Consider the following 12848-nt stretch of genomic DNA (forward strand, 5'->3'; position numbering starts at 1 on the left):
GGCGGCGAGAGGGCGGCGAGCCCCGGCTGTGGCCCCGCTCTCCCCGGTGGCCGGAGCGCTGCGCCGCCCCCCTCCAGGTGCCGCCCCAAGCACCAGCTTGGGTGCCTGGTGCCTGGAGCCGGCCCTGACCGAGGGGCAAGTTTTTCCTTTCTCAATGGCTCTGGGAGTTGGACAAGCCAAACCGGTGATGTTATTCAGGGCCAAGTCCTCAGCGGGTGTAAATCAGGCACGCACCATTGGCTTCAGTGCTGATTTACACCAGTTGAGGATCCAGTCCTTAATGTGGAGTCATAGACTCGTAGGACTGGAAGGGACCTCGAGAGGTCATCTAGTCCAGTCCCCTGCACTCAAGATCATCCCTAACAGCTGTTTATCTAACCTACTCTTAAAAATCCCCAATGATGGAGATTCCACAACCTCCCTAGGCAATTTATTCCAGTGCTTCACCACCCTGACAGTTAGGAAGTTTTTCCTTATGTCCAGCCTAACCTGCCCTCCCCTGCATCCGGCTGCAGGATTCCAGACTGGTAGGCAGCTTGGAGGAAGTGGAGTTAAGAATGGGGTTAGACACAGATCCCTTGGGTGTTAACCCCTGGATCCCAGTCTCCTTTATGCTGTGATGGAGCGTCTCATGCTCTGTCACCTGCTTTATCCCAGTCCTTTGACTTTACCCAGTGCTGCATTCTGCCCTTCTCTAGCACTTCCCCTCCTGGGATTTCAAAGCACCAATGGACTGAGTCTCACAACGCCAGGGGCTGGCGAGAGTTATTGGACCCATTTTACAGATGGGGGTGCTGAAGCAAGGAGAGATTGAGGCCTACAAATGTCCAAGTTGGGTGCCTAAAGCTAGGCCCATAAATCCACTTTCAGGTACCAAAATAAGTGATGTCCAGAGAAGCTGAGCACCCGCTATTCCCACTGAAGCCAATGGGAACTACAGCTGCTTAAGATCTGTGATGTTCAGGCCAGCCAGGTGTGACACCAAGACCCTTGGCAAAGGTCCCCTGTTCTTTGCAAACAACTTTTCGTCTCAGACCTGACAAACTCACTTCATCAAATACATTGCTCCCAGGCTGTTTAGCCATAAAGGGTAACATGTAAGGTCTCTATTGAAAGCTGGCAACTTATCAAGGTTCTTAATCATGGCGTGATGTTAAGGCATTAAGTGACTATACTGAAGTTGACGCCCTTATGCTCTTCAAGTTAAGAGGCGTCACCAGGGAGAAATACAGCTCGGTGACGGCCTATTCATGCAGGAGGGAGTGGCCGCCTCTCCCTGGTTAGCCCGCGATGTCATGCAAGGTTCAAGTGTTTACCGTTGCCCCGTTGCAGAAAAGTCAGTGCAAAACCAACGACGGCAAACAATAGAAACCAAGTGGAGGTGGAAATATTACAACAGACAGGGTCCCCCGGTCTATGGGTAAAGACTGCTTCAGTAGAACACACAGTGGGGAGCGGCCCTCCGCAGCCAATCCCCGAGGAGACGTCTCCTGGAGTGGGGCTGTGTTCATGACAGTTTGGATCCTGGTTCCTGTGAAGCCAGGCAGCTTTGCAACAGACTGAACGCTGCCGGGAGTTGGGGGGGGGGGGGAGAAATCCCACTTTATTAGCTAGGAAAGGGAACCGTTGATCAACGTCAGCCTTAATTCGGGTTGCACCATTTTATTTTGTATCTCTCCTGTTTCTAGTTCAATCTTTATTCTTAAATAAACCTGTTACTGGTTTGTTATAAAGGCTCACCTGTGCTGTGTGTGAGGCAGGAGCAGGGGGTTAATGTAAAACGGGGGGTACCCGGCTCCTTTGGGGGCTGGGATTTCTGTGAGTAGCCAGTGTCGGGGGCTGGATGTCACAGGGGAGTGCTTCTAAGGGACTTGGGGTGCTCCTCTTGCTCACCTGCAAGGCAAAGAGAAGGCTGGCAGAGCCCGGAGGGGAGCGCTCGAGTGGCTGACGGGCTGGTGGCATTAGGGAGAGGAGCCCAGCACGGAATGGACTAGGGAGAAGTGATTCCTAGCTGGTGGTCCTTTCCCCCACTGGGTGAGGAAGGCTCCCAAGGGCAGGAGAGATTGCGGGTGCAGTAGGAGAGAGGAGCGGAGACTTTATTTATCAGAGAACCCAGCTGTCACCTCCTCCTCCCTTGTGGTGCAGCTGATGCAGAGGTTGCTTTGACTCGCCTCTCCAAATTTAGCAAGAGCCCCTGAACGAGAGACGCTTCCTGTCAATGAACTCACTTCAAGCCCAGCCGCTGAATCATAACATTAAAGAGACTCCCCAGAGGCTGGGGCGCTCTCTCCTTCTGTCATCCTCTGGAATCAGGGTTAAGGAGCAGCTGCCCAGGCCAGGTAGGCAATGCTCTTCTCCTGGGGTCTCTCTTGCTCTTTTCTCTGCCGCCTTTGCTTTCCTTCCTTCACTCTCTGCCTCTGTCTCCCTTGCCAAATCCCCTGTTGAAAGCCTCCTCTCCTGGTGCTGTTACCTGCCTCTTGTCCAAACCGCTCACCTTGGGCATTGATTGTTAGGGATGCAAAGTTCAGATCTGGATCAGAACTTTCCCAAAGCCCAGGGGCTGCGCAGATCCAGGTTTTTGAACTGGCCAGTTAAAAAAAAAAAAGAAGAACCAGGTGCAAAATTCAGTCCTGGATCGGAGCTGTCTCGAAGTTTGAATCCCTCTGGCTGTTCGTTCAGACCCATCTCTACACGAAGCCTAAATACCTTTCTCCTAGAAACCAGCGAAGGTTGCTAAGAGACACCCGCGTGATTTCCCAGCATATCACTTAAAAACTCAAGTTCTTCAAAGCAAGGAAACAAACAGCTAAGGACATCATAAATCTTAACTCTTGCCTCAGAACAGCTGAAAACACGATCAAGCCCTGGCTGGGATGATTTAGTTGGGAATTGGTCCTGCTTTGAGCAGGGGGTTGGACTAGATGACCTCCTGAGGTCCCTTCCAACCCTGATATTCTATGATTCTATGATAATTTTATCACGTATAAAGACATGCGTATTTCATTGCAATACAACAGCCTTATCTCTGATCTGTGAATTGTTTGTGGGTTTTATAAGTATTATTCTTGTTATCTAGAGTTCAGTAAATAAGTGTTTTCTTTTACAAGATACTGTTATATGGGAAATATTGTCAACTCATAAGTGTATTAGCTGACAGGAGAATGTTTTGGTCAATTCCATAAAATTGATGGTTCTCGAGACTATAGTTATCCAATAGATGCTCTTAAACATGTTCATTCCAGTTCTAGAGATGTTACCATTTCTATCTGTGTTCCCCATGTTCAGCACAGGGAATATTGCTGGAACTGAGAATATAGTTACACCCAGAATGAGCTTCTTAAGTGCACTCATGGTATGAACATAGGTTAATAGGAAAGTATAGAACATTATCCATTTTGGATATTTGTGGGCTTGCATCTGGGGCTGATCAATATGTATCGTTAATGTATCCGTATTGGGATGTCGCTTTGACGTTTCGTTTTCAGAAATGTTTTGTGTGATGTGTTATAGTTTGGGATTACTTGTGAAAGAGATGTATTTATGCTGGACCAGAGTTGAAACTCATGGGTTGTGATGCAATATGCATTAGTTTATATTTGTTTTGTTTGTTACATGGGCGGAGGAAGATTTCTTATGCCCCTGACTATTCATTTCCTTTCCCTTTAAACGCTTGGATTTTGTAAATGTGCACCGACGGGATTGGTAATGACGTTGCTGTCACTTGGCAACCTGGCCTGGATTTTGAAACAAAGCTTTTGGTTTTGGAATTTCTTAAGTTTTTCAATTTTCCCCCCAACATCTTCTATTTTTGGTGGGCGTGGAGGTGAATGAAGACACAATTTAAAACATTTGTAATTAATAGCATCGAGGGTTCACCAGATTAAAGGGAGGGAGTGGTCCTGGCTGAGTTAAGAACGGCTCCCACCTGGATCATCCCGTGCACGCTTGATATAATACGCACATTCCCTGCATAGCTACGGCCCTAATCCTGTGCTGAATCCCATGCAGGCAGACCCCCTGATTGACTTCAGTGGGGCTCTACGTGGGTGCAGAAGAACTTGTTGCAGGATCGGGACCTAACGCAACCACAGATACGTATTGAGCACAACCTGCCTTCGCTCCCAGGCTAGGTCCTACATTAAAACACTTACTGGTCCAGTGATGTCAGTTAGGGGGGTGATTTTTTTATACTGGCAAAAGCCCCTGTGTAGACACAATTTCACCAAAAGAGTTGCTTTTGCCAGGATAAGCTGTGTCTCCACTAGGAGGATTTGTCAGTATAATGGTATCAGTATAACTATACTGGCAAACACTTTCTAGTGTAGACCAGGCCTTCATGTTGTAAAGATGTGCTCACCTGTCACGGCAAATTCAGCTCCAACTCAAGCCTAGACCCCATATTCTGCAGCCAACTCACCAGGCTTCAATGGCCATTAAGAATTCTGTGCACGGCCCTGGTGCTTTCATACTGTGCGTGAGTAGATAACATCAGCTCTGCTGCCTGCAAGACCAGGGTTCTGCTCCCGGTTTGCTGTACGCTCTCTATGTGATCTTTAGGAAGTCGCTTACTCTCTGTTCATCAAATACCCCACATGGACCCATGCTCACCCCCTCCCTAGGCCCAGGGGCGTTTGGAAGAGGAGGGATAATTTTACCAGGTCCTAGAGTTTCCTTTCACTTTTGTGAAGTAGCCCTGTCCAGTCCAGATGTCTCTGACAAACATATTCTCTGTCACCCTGGTTTTGTCTCCTTCACCTTCTAGGACGCAGCATTGCTGCATTGTCTCTAGTTTTCCGACAATGGCGATTCTGTAAACGCTTTCCTGTTCCTGCCGTCCCAAAGCGCTGCTTGCACCAGTCAATGCCAACCTCTACCCATGTTTTGAGTGTCATGACGCCCGGCATTGGGCAGATCGAGGGACACGAGAAAACATCCGTCACCACCTTCAATGAAGGGCCATTCCAAGTCATTTTGTCCAAAAATTATTAGCCAAATGTATAGAAAAATTCAGAAAACATTGTAGTTCCCATGAATCTGAACCCTCACTGTTTGCAAGGCTGAAGGAATTTCTGGGTTTGGGGAATTACAAGGATTCCTGGACTCTATTCCTGGATCCAGTCTAATCCAATCTATATATCTAAGAGAGCATTTATTTGCCCCTCATCACCACAGTGTCCCAACGGCTCACTATGTGGCCTTAGATATGTCACGTCACCTCTCTGTGCCTCAGTTGACCCATCAGTGAAATGGCTCTAACGACCCTTTCCTAGCTTGCAGTGTTGACATGAAGCTTAACCAACTAGATAAAGTGCTTTGGGATGCTTAGATGGAAGCAGTCCAGCGTTGCTTTTATTCACTGTCACAGCCACTGTGCAGGAACTCTGGGCTCACATCCGTCTGTGGCCCAGTTTTCCTAATGCATTTTCCATCTTCCGAGCTCCACTGGCACAGCTGTAATGTAGCTCTGTATGGCATGAACATCAGGGCATGTGATCCTGCCCCTTGGCCTCACCTGGGACTGGTTCCCTTTGCCCGTGGTATCACAGGTGAGACTCTCCACCTTCCTGACCCAGGAGGAACCAAGCCCAAATAGGAGCAGAGCTGACAAACCAACCAGCTCCAAAGAGCTCTAACGGACGTCACAGCTTCTGAGGCCTCTTGCTACAGCTGGCAGCTCAGAGGAAACTGTTCTTTCAAAGTGATGCTCTGAACTTCAGCGACTGCCCCATGGCGGAGTGAGTTTCCTGTTCTGTAGCAGCAGCTGTTGGTGGGGTGGGGGAACTGGGAGGAGACACCTCTGCCAACCTGTTCAAAGGTGGGTGCTTCAATTAGGCACCAGTGGCTTGATCTGAAGAGGTGCTGAGCACCCACGACTCCCACCGACTTCACTGGAGTCCATTTGGATTGAGACCCCTCGGATGCACCTCCTTGGATGCTGGCCCTGGTGGACTCCTCTCCTTCCTCGACATTTAGACCCTTCAGATACACGTGGGCTGCGATCATGTGGGTATCCTCGGCCGTCTTCTACCAGAGCAACACCCATTTAGCGTCTCTAATCTCCCCATAGAAGGCAAACTTCCCAGCTCCCTGCTACTTGTCACTGGAGGCGCTGGAGGAGAAGAGGAAAGACTCCCAGGGTCCCATCCCAGCCTTCCCCAGGACGGTGAGGTCCTCAGCCCTTTGCACGCTCCAGCCCTTGTTCACCGGCCACGAGGAACAAAAGGCCATTGAATGAAATTCTGCCATGTACTTTGCATTATACCAGGGCTCATCTATGCATTGCAAATAGCCGGACGCTTCCTCATGGCTTGTGCTCCTAACACACTACCCTTCAGTGACCCCTGCTGGGAGAGGCTGGGTTTGCACTAGCTGCGACCTGCCCTCTGGCCCGTGCACTTGTCCTAGTCCCTGCAGTGACTCCTGCTGGCAAAGACTAGAATTGCACTTCCTTTGAGCTTCCAAACCGCGGTTGCTCCTGCACCCCACACAGGACCAGAGCCCTGGTGTGCGTAAAGCAGCACAGAAGTTACTCTGTTGATTTACACGGTGTAAGTTACACCCACCAAAGCCTGGCCCATATTTGTAGTGTTTGTGAAATGCACGAAAACAAATGCAATACCCTAGCGACGTCAAACAACAGAAAGGCTCTGAATGACTCTGGTGCTGCGCAGTTTTCTGGTGTTTGCCACATCAAAGGAGTGGGGTCGCTGGCGGTTTGCTGAAATCCTGGGGTGAGGTCTCTCTCTCTCTCTCTCGCATGCACAGAACAGCGATGGTCTATAGTTGTTACAAAGGCTGTTTGCAGGAGTGTGAGTGACCTGCTCTCCTTAGTGGGTGAGCGCCGGGGGTGGGCTGCCTGTTTGTGGTTGCGGGAAGATCTGTGACAGGAAACTGCCTGCCAAACAAATCAATGGAATTTCTTTGTACACGTCCGTGCTCCCGTTCTGGATCGCTGTTTGCTGCTTTCTGTGGAGGTGCTTGCCTACTGGAATACCCCCGGTCTAGATCTCTGTGGTCACATTGTCATGGAGGTGCTTGCCTACTGGGTTACCTGGATCTCTGCACTCAGACGGTTCTGGAGCTGTATGTAGACAGGGGTAGCCCAGGTCTGGATCTGAGCAGCTGAACTGCGGTGGGGCTCACACAGGCTGGGGTACCCGGATCTCTGCACTCCGCTTGCCATGGAGGTGCATGCCTGCTGAGTACTGTCATATTGCTGGGCTGCACTTTGGAAAATTTCGCTGCAGAACCAAGCCTAGATCATTAAAAGTGATGGTTAATTAAATCAATCAATCAATCAGTCAAACCAAGGAAACCTAATAAACCCCAGCATTTCCCCTTGGCAGCTGCATGAGACCCCGTTGTGTTGTATCTAGAGGGAGATCCGGCCAGGTAGAGTCTCTTTTGCTGTGATAATGGGGAATCGTGAAGACCTCCCTCACACCCACAAACTCCCCCCCGTGGGTGTAACTACGGCCCTGGGAAAAGCCTTGCATCTTTCCCAGCTTGGAGCCAGTTCATTGATGGGAAAGGCCAAATCTGAGACCCCACAAAGCAGGCCAGGTGCCCCCCAGCACGGATCTCTCCTGATCCCCTCCCTGTGCTGCCCCCACCCACTAAACCAGTTCATGCAGGCGTCGAGGCCACTTGCGCCCCCCCCCCCCTTTTGGGACTCCTCCTGGTACTTTTTGCATCCTAACAGGAGGGCTACCAAATCCTCCATCTGGACTCTCTTTTTCTGGCAGGGGTGAAAGAGGGGCCATCTCCCTGCATGCCATTGGCTAATCCCCTGTAATCCCCGACACGTGATGCCCCCGGGAGAGCTCGTGTTCCACAAACAGGTTGTCAGAATGAGGGCTGCTGCCTGTGATCCTGCTGCAGGAGCGGCTCACCCCAATGCTGGGGACCTGAGAGCAGAGCACACCAGCCGGGGCCAGAAGAGATGGGGCAGAACCTCTGAGGCGGGAGGCTGGGGGGCATGGCAGGGCCGGCGAGGGCTGCCCGCAGCTGTGCTGGGTGGAGGAGGAGGTGATCCCAGGTAAGTGCCACTTTCCAGCCTGGGACCGAGACTTGGAGCCAGCTCTGCAGTCAGGCATCCCAGCCAAGTGAGCAGGAGGATTGAGGTCCTGGGTTCCCATCTCTGCCTTCCTGCTGGGATCTGTGGATCTGACAGTCCTTGGCATGCAGGGCCGGGAGATGCTCGGAGGAGCGCCCTTGGCTGGGCCGGCCTCTCGGTCTGACAGAGGCGCTCTGTTGCTTCAGAGCGTGCTCCTAGCGAGGCTGATTGGGAAGGGGCTGTTTGCTGGGGGAGGGACGGGGGCACTCTGGGCTGTGAGTCCACGTCGGTTTGAGAGACGAATCCTGTTGTCGATTTGATTGTGACTCTGCCTCGAGGCTGGCGACAGGCAGGTCCTAGAAATGAATTAAACCTGACTTTCGGCGGCATTTCCTGGGGGCTCTTGCTGCCCATCTGTCTTTGGCTGCAGCCCTCTAGTGCCCGTTCCACCCCCCGCCCCGCTCTCCTCTATGAGATTCAGTTGTTGAGGCCTGCCAACCGGCTACTGCACCGCCTTCCTTCGACGGGACTCCGTCACGTGCCAGCCAGCGTGGAGGGTTCCCAGGGAGACGCAGGCACTGGCAGGGAAGTCAGTGTCAGGCTAGCAAAGCTGTATGTGCATCAAGGATGGCCACGTGAAAGGAGACCCAGCTAGCCCCATCCACGCTCCCCAATGTCCTGGGATCCTGCAGGGGACAAAGATTTGGGATCATTGTAAGAGAGCACAGCTGGGATTCCACCTCCGGCTCTGGGCACGTCGGGACTGGGAAAAGGCAGGTAAAATGAATCGGCTTCAGAGAAGAGACACAAAAATGACAAAGGGGGCGGAAGGGTTAATTTATCTGGAAAGATTAAAGGAGCTAAAGGCTCAATTCTGCTCCCTGTTACAATCAATTGACTTTGGCAGCCCTAGGATCTGTTAGATATGATGGGCTTGCCCCAAAGACCCTGATCTGGCTATTTCGGAGCAATTTTCCTTAGGAATTTTCCCCATCTGCCCCTTTTCCTGAGTACTCCACTTAGCTTGGTATAGCAAGTCTGGACCCACTGATTTTGGCCTAGAAGGGGCTCAAGTTGACCTAGTCTAATGCAGTTGGTCACTTGGCATTGCCTGAATTGACGTGAGACGCTCCCAAACTCACTCCAAAATAACAAAATCAGTTCTATCCTCCCCCGTCCCTCCCCCGTGGTTATTTCAAAAGCCTGGCAAGAGGACAGATTTCCTGGAAAGCTCAGAGCTAGGTCCAAGTTCTCAACACTGATGCCTGGGCCGGATTTTCAGAAGAGCCCAGCGTCAATGGGCCTTATTTTGGTGCCTAAATCTGGCCCTTCCGTGTGCATGAGCATGAGAGACAATCACCGTCTCGGATCTGAGCCCGGAGAACAAGGGGGTGTAACTAGGAGAACTGAGGTGGACTGTCAGACAGGACTTCCCGACAGAGGGTGGAATAGCCACCCAAGGGAAGGGGGAAAGCCCCAGAGCTGCAGACAATTATAACCCGACTGGATACAGCAGAAGAAAATGTTCACTGTATGGACCAGTCCTGCCCTGACTGGACGGATGGATCTGAGAAGTTCATTTTTATGAGCAAATACTCCCCCCCCTTCTGTTCTGGCGGAGACTCCACTCCTCTGGCCCCCCTCCCGTTTTTGAAAAAAAAAAATCTTATTTGCCCAGTGCAGAGCTGACGATGATCCGCGCGCTTGGTGTAAGCTGGACAGCTGGAAAGGCAGAGATGGCAGCTGTGTCATGCTGGCCCCGGGACGGGTTCTGCGCCCGTCGGCGGTGACATTGTCATTGGTGCTCCCTGCCTGCATTCTGTTCCCACAAGCACTTTCCATCCATTGCAGCCATAGCGTCTGTTTTCAGACCCCCCCTAGTCCCGGGGGCTAATGCTCCTGCCCGGCGTCTGCATGTCATGGTGTGCGTTAGCCATGCAGGCCGTCAGCTGTGAGATGTCATGGGGGGTCAGCGACCCGCTGGCATTGGGGTACTTTCAAGTGTCCTTTGCAGCCTTTTTAAGCCAATACTTGTAAGGGTGCAGGGGACAAAAGCATCGGTCCAAGTGAATTTGTCTACAGGGATGGACACGGGCTAGAGAGAGGGATGGATGACGGACTGTGCCCAAGTTCTGGCACTGCAGGTTGCAGATTCTCCATTGCCGTGTGGCCTCTGCAGTCATTCCCCCGGGGCAAAATGAGCGCAGAGTGGCCGGAAAAAGGCTGCCCGCTCAGAGTGGGATCAGGCCTTTTGTGTTTTCTTCCTGCTGCACAGCACAAACTGCCCTTCCTGGGCAGATCTGCTTTACGTTCCAGCCACTACCGCAGACCACCCCTAGCTGGCGCTAACGAGCCCCTGGCCAGAGATCCCAGTGACCATGGGCCCTAGGAGTGAAGGGGAAGATCTAAAAAGAAGCAAACGCACAGGGGTGTAGAGTGCCTTAGGGGCAGGGATGTTAGAGGTGGAAAAAATCCATCCCATGTTACCACAGATCACTGAGCTGGTTCCCTTCGGGTGCATCTGCTATTAAGCGACCACGCTTGAGCTGAGCCACAGGGACCCACCCCGGTTAATTTAGCAGTGGGTGAGGATGCTGCATAGCCCAGATTCTCCATCTCCGACCCCAGTGTGGTCCCTGGGGATCCCTGAGCTTGGTTCCTTGGAGATGACTGAGTCACTCGCAGGTGAGGCTGGTTAATTGCAGGGCGGGGCAAGGGCAAGAGAGAGAAACACCAAGTGTGTAATTCGGCTGGAGAACTTGATTCTGATCTGACCTCCACTAGATTTACACCAGTGTAACTCCTTTGCTGTCAGGGGAGTTACTCCTGATTTAAACCCGGAGATTCCGGCTCTTTGCATTCGGGTCCGGATGTAGGGTGTGACGTGTGAGCCCCCTGTCTAGCGTCCTGATGAGACTGATCCGAGCCCCCAGGGACAGTGACATCCCCCCCCCCCCCCCCCCGGCCAGTGACTGCGTGGCCCCAGCCCCTGGTACTGTGAGTGAGCAGTTTGCTCTTGTCCTCCTTGTGCCAGGCTCCCCCATGCTGTGGCCAGACTGAGAGGGAAGCGAGCGAGCGGCGATGCGAGGGGAGCTCCGTGCCATGCTGCAATGGCGGGAGGCGGATTTCCAGGAACGATGCACCTACATCGTGAAGGACCAGCCGTGCGAAATGCTCACGCGCCCCGACGTCCCTCGCGCACAAGCCTCCTTACCCCGAAACTTGGCCTTCCAGTGCAACAGCAGCCACAAGGTGAGTCGCAGGCACCAAGGGTTTGGCTGTTCCTGGGAGCCCCGGCCCAGGCAAGAGGCAATGGGACAAGAAGAGGGGCTCTGAGGTATCCTTTGTGCCCCCTCACCATTCCTCTAGGCAGATAAACTGCACACTTGCAAGACACTTGTGCACATTCTCACATACGTACACACACATTGTGAACCTACACATGGACCTGCTAGTGAACATGCGACTGTGCACACACACCTGCTCGTGCTCATACGCATGCCTGTGAACATACTAACACGCGCACACCCCTGCACTTGCTAACGTGCAGACACAAGCGTGTGCATGCTCACATGCATCCACACCCGTGCTCATGCTCACACGCACGCACATACCTGTGTGCACACGTAACACCGACAGACCACAGTCGTCGGCAGGCTCGAACATGCTCATCCCTTGCAAGCTGCCATGCATGCCTATCGCACACCATCAGCGGGGGCACACCAGCAGGCCTGCACACAGACGGGCCGGCTCCCGTCTCTCTGCTTCCTGTGGGGAGAGATGAAAGCAGCAGGGGCTGGGCGGGTGCGGTGAGAGCCGAAGGCGCCTGAGCCTCCTGGGTGTGAGTGCAAGGGAGGAAGCTCCCAGGCAGGCCCCGCGAGGGCTGTATCTGCCTGTGGTATTCACCAAGTGACAGCCTCTGGGCTCAGCTTCCTCCCATCAAAGCAGGAGAGCGAGACGCAGCCACCAAGGCATTAACCTTCCCCTCCCTCCCAGCCCTCTCCTCCCTGCAGCCTGGCCTTCTAGGGGCAGGTGCCCAGATGGTGGTGTGTGTGCGGGGGGCTCATTCCCTTCCGAAAGTGAGCCCTGCCTGGCCTCAGCCCGTGCTCAGACCCCTAGGCCCTGTCGCCGCTGGCAGTGTGCCCATGTGGTGGTGGGGTGGCATGCCATGGCGGTGGGCAGCCTGGTTATGTCTCACAGGCTCCCTGACTCTGACTCTCCCGGGCCCTCAGTGTTAACCCTCTGCCTGCACCCAGGAAGTGCCCTGAGAACTTGCCACCTTGTCTTTCTCTGTCCCCACAAAGGCCCAGGGGCATGTGGGGGCCCTGGCAGCTATCAACCGGGGGGGAGGGGGGAGCTGAGTGCATCCCCCGCGCCCGGGGTGTGAGCACTAGACCCTGCTGCCATTCCCAGGGAGTCGGAGGGGGCAGATTTCCAGGTGCCTAGCGCCAGCCCAGGGCGTAGGCCACGCCTGGAGCTAGGGACAGGCAGAGTAGGGGGTTGGGGTGGGGAGGGGCATCTCCTGACAAGTGTGCTGGTGGGAACATGGGCCGGGTGGCTGCTCTCGGGGGGGGGGGGGGTGTGTGGGTGTGTGGAGGGGCTGGGGGCTGCTGCTGGGAAGGAAGGAAATGCAGAGGAGGAACGGCGTGAGTCAAGGGGGCAGTGAAGGGTTCCGAGGAGCTGGGAAAGGCAGAGAGCAGAGGAAGTGAAAGCGAGGGAGCAGGGACATTCCCAGCAGCTGGGTCAGGCTGGGGTTTTCCTGCTGTGGCAGGCTGTCCCGGGTGGGAGGGGT

The 12848-nt window shown here is 53.4% G+C and overlaps 1 protein-coding gene across 1 annotated transcript in view; it reads left to right on the forward strand.

Annotated features, from left to right (window-relative positions):
• Positions 1-11137: 11137 nt before the first annotated feature.
• The window catches only part of ZNF683 (zinc finger protein 683), a 10938-nt gene continuing 9227 nt past the window's right edge, over positions 11138-12848 (forward strand). Inside the window, exon 1 of the mRNA XM_024203616.1 lies at positions 11138-11308. Within this exon, the coding sequence (XP_024059384.1) occupies positions 11138-11308 (171 nt within the window). The remainder of the gene's footprint in view (positions 11309-12848) is intronic.

This window comes from Terrapene carolina, unplaced genomic scaffold (genome assembly GCF_002925995.2).
Source record: "Terrapene carolina triunguis isolate 2854851 unplaced genomic scaffold, T_m_triunguis-2.0 Scaffold236, whole genome shotgun sequence".
NCBI classification, from domain to species: domain Eukaryota; kingdom Metazoa; phylum Chordata; order Testudines; family Emydidae; genus Terrapene; species Terrapene triunguis.